Raw genomic sequence first — 13,518 nt, 5'->3', positions numbered from 1 at the left:
CTTCAGCTGACAGTCTACATGATGGCGACAGAGGTTCAGAGCGGCGACCTCGACAGTGCTACTTCCAGCCGGCTCGAAGTTTCCATCGATGGACTCACCCTCACTCCCGACGCGGAGGGTGAGCAGGGCCAGGTGGAGGAGCCGGAGCCCACACCGGCGGCCCCCGAGACCAGTACGCCGGCTGCCGCTGGAGGCGAAGATGGAGAGACTGCCAAATCTGCGATAGAGAGGAAATGGGGCTTTCCATTGCAAGAGCTGTACGGAATGGCCCTTAAGTTCTTTAAAGGTGTGTTCTCTTTGTTACTATCATACAGAAAACACGCTACGTTGTTTAACTACTTGTTCAATTTTTACACGAAACGTTCGCCGCCTGAGGTTGCTAGCGTTAGCTTGTTGCTAACTGTCACCGTCCAGAGCGGTGCTGTCAGGCAGCGTAAACCGCAACATAGCATTAGCCGGACGGCCGAAGGGTAGACATCACCGCTAACTAACTGTTAGACGGGAACACTAGTTGGACACTTGTGCGTAGGCCACTGGTATCTGTCTGTGGTTTGAGGCCATAATTCATTCGGGTCTTTGCCTGCTGTTGTCTCAGTTGTGTGTACTCTGGCGTCGGTGCTGCTTTTAATGAATCAGTAAGTGACACGAGTGCTCCATTCTCTAATGTATGAGTAGTCATTAGAAGCTGTCCGTCCTGACTGACTGACTCGTATGAATGATTTGCTTAAAAGCTTTCAACACGCCCTGCCCCTGCAGCGCCTGGAGGGATTCGTTTGCAACAGACTTTTCTCTAACTCATTTGAGACATAGCCATTCATTCTGTACCACAGCAATTTTAAGGCAAAATTCATCCAAAGTTTCTAGACGTTTCCTTAATGTAGTCACGTTTCTTACTCTCAAAGGGCTGAATATACAGCATTTAGTTTAACAGCTCAACTGCATACTTGCACATACACACCACTCCCATGCTGCCACATCAGGAAAAAGAATGGGATAATGGATGACTTATCTGCTGTGGCTACAATCTGAAAGCAATGGTACTTGGACAAGTTCTTTTAGTGTCAGTGTTCCTTCAGAAGATAAATTGAAAAATATAAATGACATACTTTCCTTATCTTGCATATGATCTAACAGTAATTTGATGCTTACTTGGCAAACCTGTGCAAGACATTTTAAACACTGCTGTTTTTGTTTGAGAAGAACACTTAAGGCGACTATACAAACAGGTTTGATCCTGGTTGCCACTTTGTGTGATTTTAATCTTTGCTTTGTATTTCTAAGTATGTAAGCTTAGGTCTAGTGGCCCAACCTGTATACATAAATCTGAGTCTTGCCCCACCGCATCTTTAATTGAAGCTCTAATGTGACTGAAATCATGTTAGTGGTAATTTATTCCATGTAACTGAAGAATGTCTTTAGGGAGATTCACAATTCTAGAAAAGGTATAAGAGCACAAAGAACCCAGTGATTGTTTTACTCTACTACTCAAATTGAAGCAAGAATCTGATGTTCTGTGCTACTGCAACATTGTACAAAGACAGAAAGGTCTATTGTTTCATCATTAATCACTCTTTCCCAAATGATGTAAAAAAAAAAAAAAAAATCAAAAATTGGTTAATTTATTGCCTCTTACTTGCTACTCTCAGATAAAGATGGAAAGGCCTTCCACCCAACCTATGAGGAGAAGCTTCGTCTGGTTGCTTTGCACAAACAGGTGTTACTGGGCCCCTATAATCCTGACGCCTCACCAGAGGTTGGCTTCTTTGATGTACTGGGTAACGACCGCAGGTAACCTCAGCAGACATCTGTGTATTTTCATGTCATCCGTGTATTTCCATGTGTGTGTGGCCTAAGGACCTTAGTAAATCTTTCAGTAATTTTGCTGTGTTTTCGGAAACTCACACAAGCTTTAATTGTCGATAGAGGACATTTAAGTGCTACTTATACTGTTAGGAAGTCAAGTTTTGTTAAAGCTTTTAGTGGAAGTTAGTTTTACTCCACCATGTTCAGTTAAAATTACATACATGTAGTATCAACATTTTAAAAAATTGGCAGTTGAGGTTTGATTTAGATGCCTGCTACATTCTGATGAATAAATCCTACATATTTCATTTACCATTATCCCTATTTTTGCTTTGTTGTCCAGGAAAGAATGGGCCTCCCTGGGTAACATGGAGAAAGAGGAGGCTATGGTGGAGTTTGTTAAAATGCTAAACAAGTGCTGTAACCTCTTTGCTCCCTACGTCACCTCACATAAGATTGAAAAAGAGGAGCAGGAGAGGAAAAGGTAAGGTGCTCAGATTCACTGAGAAAAACTCTCTCTGTTACATTGTCTAAATACAGACTCTGATTCAGTTTGTCCTACATCCAGCCAGCAGATCTGTGAAACAGCATTACATTTTTTAGGTTAATTCTGACACCACATAGATCCTCTGGACTTTGTTTCATCAGCTAACAAAGACACTATTTTCTGCATTATTTTGATATAATACAGAAGAATATGCAGCATTTGCTCTTTGGCAGTGTCTGATCGTCATGAAATCTGCCATTTGTAGCTTGTTTATGCATATCTTTGTTACTCTCCAGGAAAGAAGAGGAGGAGCGTCAGCGGCGGGAGGAAGAGGAGAGGGAGCGACAGAGGCAGGAAGAGGAGAGACGAAGGCTTGAGGAGGAGGAGAGGCTAAGACGAGAGGAAGAGGAGAGAAGACAGGCAGAAGAGGAGAGGCTACGGATTGAACAGCAAAAGTATGCATGTGTTGTGTTTGTGTGTGCACATGTAGTTGGTTCGTGATTTATAGTGATTTCGTCCTGGGACGCCTCCACCCTCTCCTTTTAATGTAATTCAACCCCACACTAAACCAGATTGTTGCACAATTTGAAACTGAAAACTGAAAACAACTAATGTAAAACAGTGGCATTTAGGTAAAAACAGAAAAATAGATGAGATGGGATGGGATGATGTCCATCATACTGTGGTTCATCTGAATGCACAATGAGCAGATCTTGTACTTAATTGGAGACAGAGACATAATTTTCACATTACATCACAGTAGTGGGTGTTGAAATGAAGGCGCCAAGAGTCAGTTGTTGGAGATCCATTTCTGTAATTTCTAGAACTGAGTATTATGAGATGGAATAGCAACAGCTTTAATTGCATAATATTAGTTAATGGTCACTTTTTCTAAAATGTCACTGCTGTTTTCCACAAAACCATAATAGAAACATGACTAGTGATACATGTGGATGGCAAGTTAAAGGAAAAGCCAATATAAAGTGTCTAAGTCGAACTGTGCTTTGGCATTGATTATGTAATTCTTTGAAATCTATTGGAGAGATGAACTTGAGTTGTCCCCTCAGTTGGTGTTTTGATGACTGTGGTGGAAAAACCATTGTCTAACATGCAAGTCCAAAAAGTCCCATAGGTGTTCAGTTGGGTTGAGATCTGCTGACTGTGAAGGCCACAGCGTATGAGTCACATCTTTTTTTTTCATGCTCATCAAACCATTCAGTGACCACTCATGCTCTTTGAACGGGGGCACCGTCATCCTGGAAGAGACACCTCCCATCAGAGTCGGGTATTCTCATCTTTCCTGTTGTGGAGCAGGTCAATTTAGGGTTAGAGGTTGGCTTAAATCCAGTCAACAGAAGGCAATCTCACTGCTCACTACCTCCTGTACCGACTTTCCGTTCTCCACCATCACCCTTCAACCTTTTTTTTGTGCTTCCTTCCTTACAAATGCTGCCTTTCTGTTCTTTTTTCTCAGACAACAGATAATGGCTGCATTGAATGCCCAAACAGCGGTGCAGTTCCAACAGTATGCTGCCCAGCAATATCCAAACAGCCCAGAGCAACAGCTGGGCCTCATCCGTCAGCTTCAAGAGCAGCACTACCAGCAGTACATGCAGCAGCTCTACCAGGTCCAGCTGGCCCAGCAACAGGTAGAATAACTAAACCCATCTTATCCCCCCCATCACATTACGTCCATATAGCTAGTGGCACTGTGTATAATTACATACAGTCCTGGAAAAAATTATTAGACAACCCTTGTTTTCTTCAATTTCTTGTTCATTTTAATGCCTGGTACAACTAAAGGTACATTTGTTTGGACAAATACAATGATAACAACAAAAATAGCTCGTAAGAGTTTAATTTAAGAGCTAATATCTAGCCATTTTCCATGGTTTTCTTAATAATAACCAAAATCACTTAAGTTCTTAGATCAATAGCTATGGCATTGTACTGCCAAAAACAGTGCTTTTAGGCATTCCACGTTTTCTTTTCTGTCTGTTTTAGTCACATAATACACACAGGAGTTAGAACTTGATTGCATAACCATTGTTTTTGATGACTTTTGATGGTCTAATCATTTTTACCACAACTGTATGCACTTAAATAAGATTATATTTCAGACACATAGGTCAGTACAACACAGACTCAACATGGATGCAATTCATTATTCACAAGTACACAGCACTTAAGACATGTATGACCATTTGTTTCATTGAACCTGTTTTACATGACCATAACAATCCAATAACTGGGGAGTAATCAGATAATTGTAATAATCAGATCTGATGCATTTACATGCACTTCAGAAATGCGATTATCGAAAAACCCTGGTTTAGACATTTGAGTCCATTATTGGATTTATTGATGGATGGATTGATTGATTGAAGCCCAGTTAGATGACATTTGCAATAAAATGAAACTGTTAGAATGTTGTAGTAAAGTTTTTGTTTGTGAATTGACCATTTCAGCTCGACTCAAACAGCTGACGTTGTCACCTGTCATTCAGCACATTATTTAGCCACTGGACAGTTTCACATGTAGTGCTGTAGTGTCTGGTTTTTCCTCATTATTTATGCAATATTATTATCAGCTGTTCCCCAAGTAAAAATCCCACCGTTTAGTTGGTTGTTTTTTCTGCTATTAAACTAACTTAAGACATACTCCAGGAAAAGACAGGATAAAGTGTCCACCCTCTTGTTCTTTATGTTTTCACTATTTAATCAGTGTCAAAAATGCAGCTCTGGTAAATAACTCACTGTCCTCGTTCATATCTTCAGATGCTACAAATTCTGTCCATTTACAAAACCCATGAAATAGCTACACTCACATTACTATCAGTGTTTACAGCTTATTATTGTATCTTTAATCAGAACTTTACATGCATCATTTTTTTTATTATTACAAGACTAGGTGTTTCTTCAAATGCTGTATGATGTTTGAATACTTCATGACTTCTCTGTCTCTCACATTGTAGGCAGCCTTACAGAAGCAGCAGCAGCAGGCTGATTCAGTGGTGCATGCAACTCTGGAAGCTAACAGCTTCAGCAGCAATGAACCTGTGGCAGCATCAGCAGCGGGACCACTGTGTGCAGCTCCGCCTCCTGCTGGTGAGGAGGCTCCCACAGTTAATGGTGGCCAGTCGGACTCGTATTCAGAGAGCATGGACCGGGAGCCGGAGCCTGAACCGGCAGAGGAGGTTTCAGAGAACGGGCCTTTATTAGGTTGGTGTGCCATAACTGTCTCTATACCTTATCAAGTAACACAGACGAACTTAGAACTTATTTTATTCAGTTTGATTATATGATTGTTTGAATGACAAAAAAGTAACAATATGAAAAAGACATGTATGACAATGACAGGTAACTTGTCCTTTATTTAGAACAAGCTTAACCCTTAGATGCATAAGTGGGTCAAAAATGAACCGGTGAGGTTGTTTTCTCACAATATGTTTGTGATGAAAAGTTGTCATTATTTCATATTCCACGTATTCCTCAAAATACATGTTGACATCATGCTATTTAAATTTTTAACCTACCTTTTTATGGATTTTGTGAAATTGTAGTGTTTGTATTACTACTCCAACCCTCCATAGGTGGGTCAAAATGACTTGTATTTAGTGGCATTAGAACACATTGATTTTAACATGGGTCATTTTTGACCCATTTATTGAAGAGTATAGGGTCCAGTCACTTGTGCATCTAAGGGTTAAACAACCACAAAAAGTATAAAAGTAAAAGGATATCTCAACAACAAATAAGTCAAATGACATCTACAAACAATATGTGCACTGCAGTCTTCAACATATTTGTATCCAACTTACTAACAACTTAAGATGGAACTAACAAATAACTTAAAGATTTTTAATGTTTGAGTGAAAGCTTAAAAGTTTAAAGGACTAAGTGACTTTTACAGTGAAGAAAAGCGAGCATATTGACATTTTCTGCCTTTTTGTTCTTGTCTCTTCTGAGCTATGCTTCATATTGTTTGTGGCAAAACTGGTATTATGTGCGTCATCAGAAGCATCCGTGTCAAAATACAGCAGTGGAACCAATGTTTATTGGCAGTGAAATTTTAAAAAATGAAGCTTCAATTCATGAAAATTGTAATTGAATAATTTCTGTTAAATCAATTAGAGTTGATTGTTTCAGCTCTAGATCAGATCCCTTCTACGTAGGGAGTGTTTGTGCTTATATAGTGGAAGGGAGAAAAAAAACAACTTTGTTACATAAACAACACTTTGTACTAAAATGAAACCTGATTCTTATCTGCTGTGCCCTTGCTGATGTGTCCTGGAGGGAAGGGAGGAGAAGAGCTGGAACAAGTGACATATGATAGTGTCCTGCTTTAGGTATCCTCCAACCACAGCTACAGACGATTAGATGCTCTGTATGAGGCCTTGGCCTGATTCCAAAGCATAAGTTACATCTTTGGCCAAATTAATCAACTGTAGCTTGAGCTTCTCCCTCTTAAGTTAAAGTTTGGAGGAAAAATGGATGGGAAGATGAATAGTTGTGTATGAAAAAAAAAAAGCAATTCCGTACTCATTAATTAGAGATTTCCCGTGAACTGTGATGGTTGGATGTTGGATGTAATAGTTCGCCATTGGTAGGATTGTGCTGACAGTTTGTTTATTAGTTTATTAGTTTTGATCCCCATTAGCTGCTGCACACCACAGTAGCTTCTCTTCCTGGGGTCATTAACCACAATTTCCCACAACTCGCTCAACAAACAGGATGTACGTACACTCAACACAACACGAAAACCAAAATTCAACAACAAGCACATAATGCAAAACAATTACAATAACAATAGTAGTACCAATAACAACAGAAAAAAAGAATAAATAAAATAAACACAAAAAGCAGCTCCACAACAAACAAAAGAAGAAAAACAAACCATCTAGATGATGTCTATATAGGATGTGCAATAGCTCAGACGGTTATTCTTGGGTAAATATGAAAATTCTTAACCTTTTAGAAAAACTAATTGCTTGAATTTCTGAAATTAAAAATTGTGTCAGTGTATTCCATGCCACCATTGCCCTATATTGCACACTTCCCTGTATTTGATTCATCCTACAGACAGTTTGCTGTGAAGTCTCTTGTCCCTTTCTTACAGCAGACTCCCCACCTGTCATAGCTGCTCCTTCCATGTGGACAAGGCCACAGATCAAGGACTTCAAGGAGAAAATCCGGCAGGACGCTGACAGTGTAATCACAGTGGGGCGCGGTGAGGTGGTCACAGTGCGTGTTCCCACCCACGAAGAGGGTTCTTACCTGTTCTGGGAGTTTGCCACAGACTATTATGACATCGGCTTTGGGGTTTTCTTCGAGTGGACAGATGCTGCCTCTGCTTCAGTCAGTGTGCATGTGTCAGAGTCCAGTGATGAAGACGAGGATGATGACGGTGAGAGGCGTGGATGGCAAATATGTGTGATTAGACTCTATGCACAGCCCCACTACTTCCTGAACTTCAGGTGGGTCCTTTATTTCCTGTCTTTTCTTATTGGATACTGATTAATCCAGGTGTGCCTAATTAATCGGTAGTCACAACAAGTAGCAGGCACACCTGGATTAATCAGTGTCCAGTAAGGAAAGACAGGAAATAAAGGACCCACCTGAAGTTCAGGAAGTAGTGGGGCTGTGCATAGAGTACATTGTAGGCGTGGTTGTAGTACTGGACGAACCTGTGCTGCAGGTGGAAAAACAACTGCTTAAAGTCACCTTCAACTGGATGTTGTGTATATGTTGTGTTTATGCTGGCACAACGTACTTTCAGTGAATAGATAGAATTTTCTGGTTGTTTACTTAGATTCTCTCAGAAATGTGAAATGGCATAGTCAGGGTGTAGTTATGTGTGTGATCTTTGATTCATAGCCATTTGGCCATTTGATACTGTTCTTTACAACATAATTACAGCATATTCTACATTTAATCATAATATTGTACTCTTTCAACTTTATATACAAGCATTTTATTTCCTTCAATGACAATTTCTGTTCTGTCTTTAGAGGTTAAGTAGGCTTAAATATTAGCCAATACACAGATGAGAAATAGTTTCACATTACATTTTTTTGTATCTTAACATCCACGGGACAGATAATGTTTGTGCTCTTTGTCCCAGAAAGTGGTGAAAACAATACTAAAGCCTGGCCTTATTATTTGTTAGATGTAATTTAATCTATTATTTAATTGATTTTTTTTAATTTTGTTTTTAATTTAATTTAATTTAATTTAAATTTTTTTAAAATTTAATTAAATTTAATTTTTTTTAAAAAATTTAATTTAATGTAATTTAATTTTTTAAAAATTTAATATAATTTAATTTTATTTTATTCCAAACTGGAAAATTGCAGTGCATCAACATGGCACACATAAAAATAAATTAAAAAATAGAACACACAGGCGCAAATGCACTATACATAATAAATTAGAAGTATAAAAAAAAAAAAGCATGTATAATTAAACTGTAAGGTGCAAAATAAACTGTAATGTTCAGTATAATGAAGGTGCAAAATAAACTGTAATGTTCAGTATAATGAAGGTGCAAATTGACATTCAGGTGCATAGTGATAACAAACCTGTAATATTATGCAGCAGCATTGGCATAGATTGTTAATGAAATGATGTACATTCACCTTTAACAGCCCTGATAATCTTTCTGAATTCCACTTTTCAATGTGTGCTAGTCTACCAGCTGCATATTTGTGTTTACTTGACTGTATTGCTGCATGTTTCGGATAATTTGATTACCAGACCACATTAACTCATTAGGTAACCACATCAGCTTATATAATTATAGTGAAAATGGTAGATGGAGCCTTATCTGTGTCCCGGTTAAAAACTTGATTTACTCATTGGCGTGTCATGGGTGTTCCATGTGTCCTTGTTTTGCTCTTGACTTGCTGCTTTGTTCCGTATTGACAGGTGATCCCCCCACCGAGGAAGAGAAGGCAAAGAAAGAAGCAGGGAAGCCCCAAGTGGATGAGATAGTGCCGGTTTATCGGCGGGACTGTCATGAGGAGGTTTACGCCGGCAGCCACCAGTACCCAGGTCGCGGGGTCTACCTGCTCAAGTTTGACAACTCTTATTCACTCTGGCGCTCCAAGAGTGTTTACTACAGAGTCTACTACACCAGATAAGCCTGAATACACAAAAGGGGGAGCCGAGAAGTGTGTGTGTGTTCATACATGTGTGTGATTTGTGTGATGGCAGCCTGTTTGTATGTGTGAAGGAGAGGTAAGACCAGATTGATTCTGGATGAAAACCACCAGAGGGCGACAAAGAGACACATCTGGAACCCGAATTTGGAGATTGGACTAATATGTATGTACTGTATGTGTATGCTTGTTCTAAGATACACCCATGCTAGATCCTGTTGATGAGCCCTTGGAGCAGGAGTGTGTGTTACTGTTGTGTATTCACCACCTGTCCTCGCTGCGCTCACATAGACCAAGCTGTACGACTTTGCTCTCATCATGTATCTCCCCACTTTTCACTTTGGGCTCGTCTTCTGTCACCACGGCAACCCAACACTGTCCAGCGTGGCCTTGTGTCTGGAGCTGCCCCAAGTGATGCATTCATGACCGCGAGCAGATACCTGGAAAGTCCACCAACGCAAGCCAGCGTTTCTTGCCGAGTGGTAACAGTGGTTGTTTATCCCACCAGAACAGAGACAACGTTCGAGATGAAACTAGATTGCAAATGTAATTACATAACACTATGCCTTTTGGGTCTCACATACAAAACAGCAGCGTACACAAACTTCATTTTCATTGTAAAACAGTAGTCCATTATTGTTTTCCCAGCCAATATGCCTAAATGAAGATCTGAGGCTTTCTTTGTGTTGAGGCAGTGCTTTATACTTAAACACTCTGTCTTTTCACTACCTTTTCCTCAGATTGACTCTGCCAGGAGTAAGTTACTGGTGTTTTTGTTATTCAGAGCCTACTGATGTAATTTATGAAGGATGGGCAAGAAAGTTATTCCATGAAGTCATAGGTGTTATTTGAGTCAGTAAATGTTAACGTTCATATGAATAAACATAGCTTTGTGATCTCAAAAATCTCAGCAAGTATGAAAGACAATAAGAAGGTACAAAACACACATGGCTTAATAAACGTTTGTTCTCCTTCCCTCATGAACATAATCTTGATTTTTCTACGGTTGTTCCACTTTACATTAAGTAATAAACTGTTTCTCACCAATGTTTTATGAAAGAATGAAGAAAAAGCAGCTAATTTTAAGACAGATGTTCTGTTTTGTGTATTCTGGAGGAGCTGTACTTGACACACAAATGACACCTGACAATTAAAAATACAGGTAAAATACATGTTTTTATAAGTCACAAGGCACTGTTACACCTCTGCAGCTCTCAAAAAAAAGAAAACTCCTTACCCAAAGTACAGCAACGTCTTTGTTTTTTTTTTTTTGTTTTTTTTTCTTTGTTAGATTCTAACTTAATTTGTCCTCTCAAATATGGTATTGTGAATAAAATAACATAACATAGACTTCTTATTGTGTCTTTGGGTGATGTGGTCAGTTACTAAGTATATTCAACGTTTTTGTTCGTCATGGCATAATTTATGTTCATTCTGTCATTCGGCTTCAGCTTTGTGTACCTGCCATCTACAGCGCTCTGAACTTTCTCAATCTGGATGGTGGTGGTTGAATGGGAAAATGTGTTTGTGGGATGTGATGACAACTAGTTTCACTATCACTCACTGAGCAGTATTTGTATGTTTTATGTGTATATGCAAACAATCTTTAAGGACACAGAGAGTCGGGATATTTAATTCAAGGTTGATCCTGCCTTTTATCCACACATTGATTTGTGTAAAAAAAAAGAAAAAAATGTCACTACCTATGGCTTGATTATGATTATGTTCAAGAAAAAGTTCAAGAAATTTCCGGTGATCTTCTAATGTGTGATGTTTATTCATATTTTTCACCAAACAGTTTGAGTTCACTCGTTCAACTCTTGTATGTAAATATTTCTAAGAATGACTTATGTATGGGATTTTAGATTTTGAAGAAGGCTACGACTTTGAAAATCAATGCACTGTAAAATATGGAGAATAAGATCTATGTATTCATTTTACCCCTAATGAAAAACTCAAATCTCTGAAGCAAGATACTATAAGACTCAAGAAGACTATTGACGGGGAAGACAAAGCCTCATCTTTTTTTGTATTGTTTTGACTTGTTTGGATCTGTTATGAGTTCCAAGATCTTTTTGGGCATATATTTAATCTTGATTAAACTTATGTTCATCTTTAAAACTGGACATTTTGCTTACATGTATGCATTGTTTTCATTTTGTAATTTGGATTCTTACATGTGTATTTAAGCCTGTGTTAATTTAACAGACAAAAGGCACATTTTGACACGTGCATTTAAACAAAAATACAGCCAGTCCTTGTTAGTTTCATTACTTGCAAATGTTGTCTGAGGTAAAGTAAAGAACATATTTCAGTTTATAACACAGGAAAGAGGCAGTGGAGTCACTCTAAGGACACCAGAAAAGGCCTTTTTTGTGTACTAAAGGTTTGTTCCTTTTTCCACCAGTGGTGTATGTGTCATCTTCAACTGTTTTCCTGTCATTTCTGGCTGAATGGAGGAAAAATGCGGATGTTACTCATGCGTGTATGTATATATATATATATATATATATATATATATATATATATATACATATATGTATATATATGTATATATATATATATACATATATGTATATATATGTATATATATATATATACATATATGTATATATATGTATATATATATATATCTCGTATTCAATGCTTTCTATAATAGTCATGTAATAAGAAAAGGACAGTCACAAGCAGTTCAGACTTTTGTAATCTACTGAATGTCCTTCAAAGTTGCTTCTGCTGTAAATAATTCTGATTTGTGTTAACATTACCAGTGCTGTGTTCAGTTAAAAAAAAAAAAAAAACACCAGGGGGCTCAGTCAGTGTACACACACCATTCTGGAGTTGAGATTATACTGATTTTTAAATAGTCCCTCAAGCATTGAGTTCATGCATTTTCTTCACTGCTGAATTTTTTAGCTTGTCACAGCAGGTAATACTGTTAATATTAATGATGCATCTGTTCCTTGTGTCCCAGAAAAACATAAAGCACAAACTTAAAACCCTGAAACTGATGCAGCCATGCATAATCAGACCAAAGTAACCACACCTGTGCTTATTCTGCCGTAATAAGTCAAAATGTCTACGTTAGAAAAGGGGTTATTTATGGTGGGAGTTTGGCCTTTGGAATTTAAAAAGCCGCAGTGAGAATGCCATATGGTGCAGTGACAAACATGCCACGATCACACAACCGATAAATCAAGAGTTCAGAGAATGTGTTGTCAAGAAGTTATTTTAAAAGGTAAGCAAACAACTAATAAATCTCCTGTGACCTTGCTGGAGTTGCTATGATTGAACCTTGCTATGTCCAGTTTAAACACAAGATGGCTCAAACTTGTCAGCTAATGCTACATGTACGATTTAGGTAGCTAACAGCTATATGTAGTAGCTTACTTTACAATTCATGTGCTAAATGTATTATATTACTAAAATGTTATAATAAAGATAATAATGCCAATCATATCTGTATTTATAAACTAAAAGTTTGAAACCCGAGTCTGTTAATAAATGAGTAGCTTGCTAATTTGTTTGTCTTAATTAGCGTATAGCTAACGTTAACGTTTCAAGCCTTATTACCCAAAAGTAAGGTATTTAAATAATTTCATGTTTTAATTACTTTAAATGTTAATAATTGCAAATGTGGAGGAACATTTTTACGAAAGAGGATTAGGATCGCTGGAAAAAAAATTAAAGGTCATACATATATATATATATATGTGTGTGTGTGTGTGTGTATATATGTATATGTATATATATATATATATATATATATATATATATATATATATATATATAATTTTTTTTTTTTTTTTTTTTTTTTTTCTTATCAGAATTCTGACTTTTTTCCTCAGAATTCTGACTTTAATCGCAGCGCTCTTACTTTTTTCTCAAAATAATTGTGTGTATATATACGTGTGTATGTATGTATGTATGTATGTTGGACCTTTTTTTCCCCAGTGGCCCTAATCCTCTTCGTAAAAATTTGTCATCTTTTATCCAATTTACTGTAACTCCAACTCTTCAGATAATTGCTAGCAGACTAGCTCTTGATTTTCACCAATTAACCTGAAAG

The 13,518-nt window shown here is 37.8% G+C and overlaps 1 protein-coding gene across 2 annotated transcripts; it reads left to right on the top strand.

Annotated features, from left to right (window-relative positions):
- Positions 1 to 11,575, top strand: acbd3 (acyl-Coenzyme A binding domain containing 3). Of its 2 annotated transcripts, none has more exons than XM_030128650.1 (8): positions 1 to 286; positions 1,647 to 1,788; positions 2,147 to 2,287; positions 2,587 to 2,745; positions 3,765 to 3,939; positions 5,265 to 5,511; positions 7,412 to 7,696; positions 9,217 to 11,575. In XM_030128650.1, exons 1-8 carry the CDS (start codon positions 19 to 21, stop codon positions 9,429 to 9,431), a joined length of 1,632 nt encoding a protein of 543 aa, XP_029984510.1. In that variant the 5' UTR covers positions 1 to 18; the 3' UTR covers positions 9,432 to 11,575. The 2 variants fall into 2 exon arrangements, with proteins under 2 accessions (XP_029984510.1, XP_029984508.1); XM_030128648.1 differs by having other exon boundaries at positions 7,409 to 7,696.
- Positions 11,576 to 13,518: the final 1,943 nt, after the last annotated feature.

Source organism: Sphaeramia orbicularis, chromosome 24, assembly GCF_902148855.1.
Source record: "Sphaeramia orbicularis chromosome 24, fSphaOr1.1, whole genome shotgun sequence".
Lineage (NCBI taxonomy): Eukaryota > Metazoa > Chordata > Actinopteri > Kurtiformes > Apogonidae > Sphaeramia > Sphaeramia orbicularis.
This window is presented reverse-complemented; position numbering and strand designations above follow the sequence as displayed.

Bases quoted from the DNA above. Each gene is read 5' to 3' on its own strand.
- acbd3 (XM_030128648.1), top strand. From the start codon at position 19: ATGATGGCGACAGAGGTTCAGAGCGGCGACCTCGACAGTGCTACTTCC. The intron at 287-1,646 runs GTGTGTTCTCTT...TGCTACTCTCAG, and splicing joins GGCCCTTAAGTTCTTTAAAG to ATAAAGATGGAAAGGCCTTC. The intron at 7,697-9,216 runs GTGAGAGGCGTG...CCGTATTGACAG, and splicing joins TGAAGACGAGGATGATGACG to GTGATCCCCCCACCGAGGAA.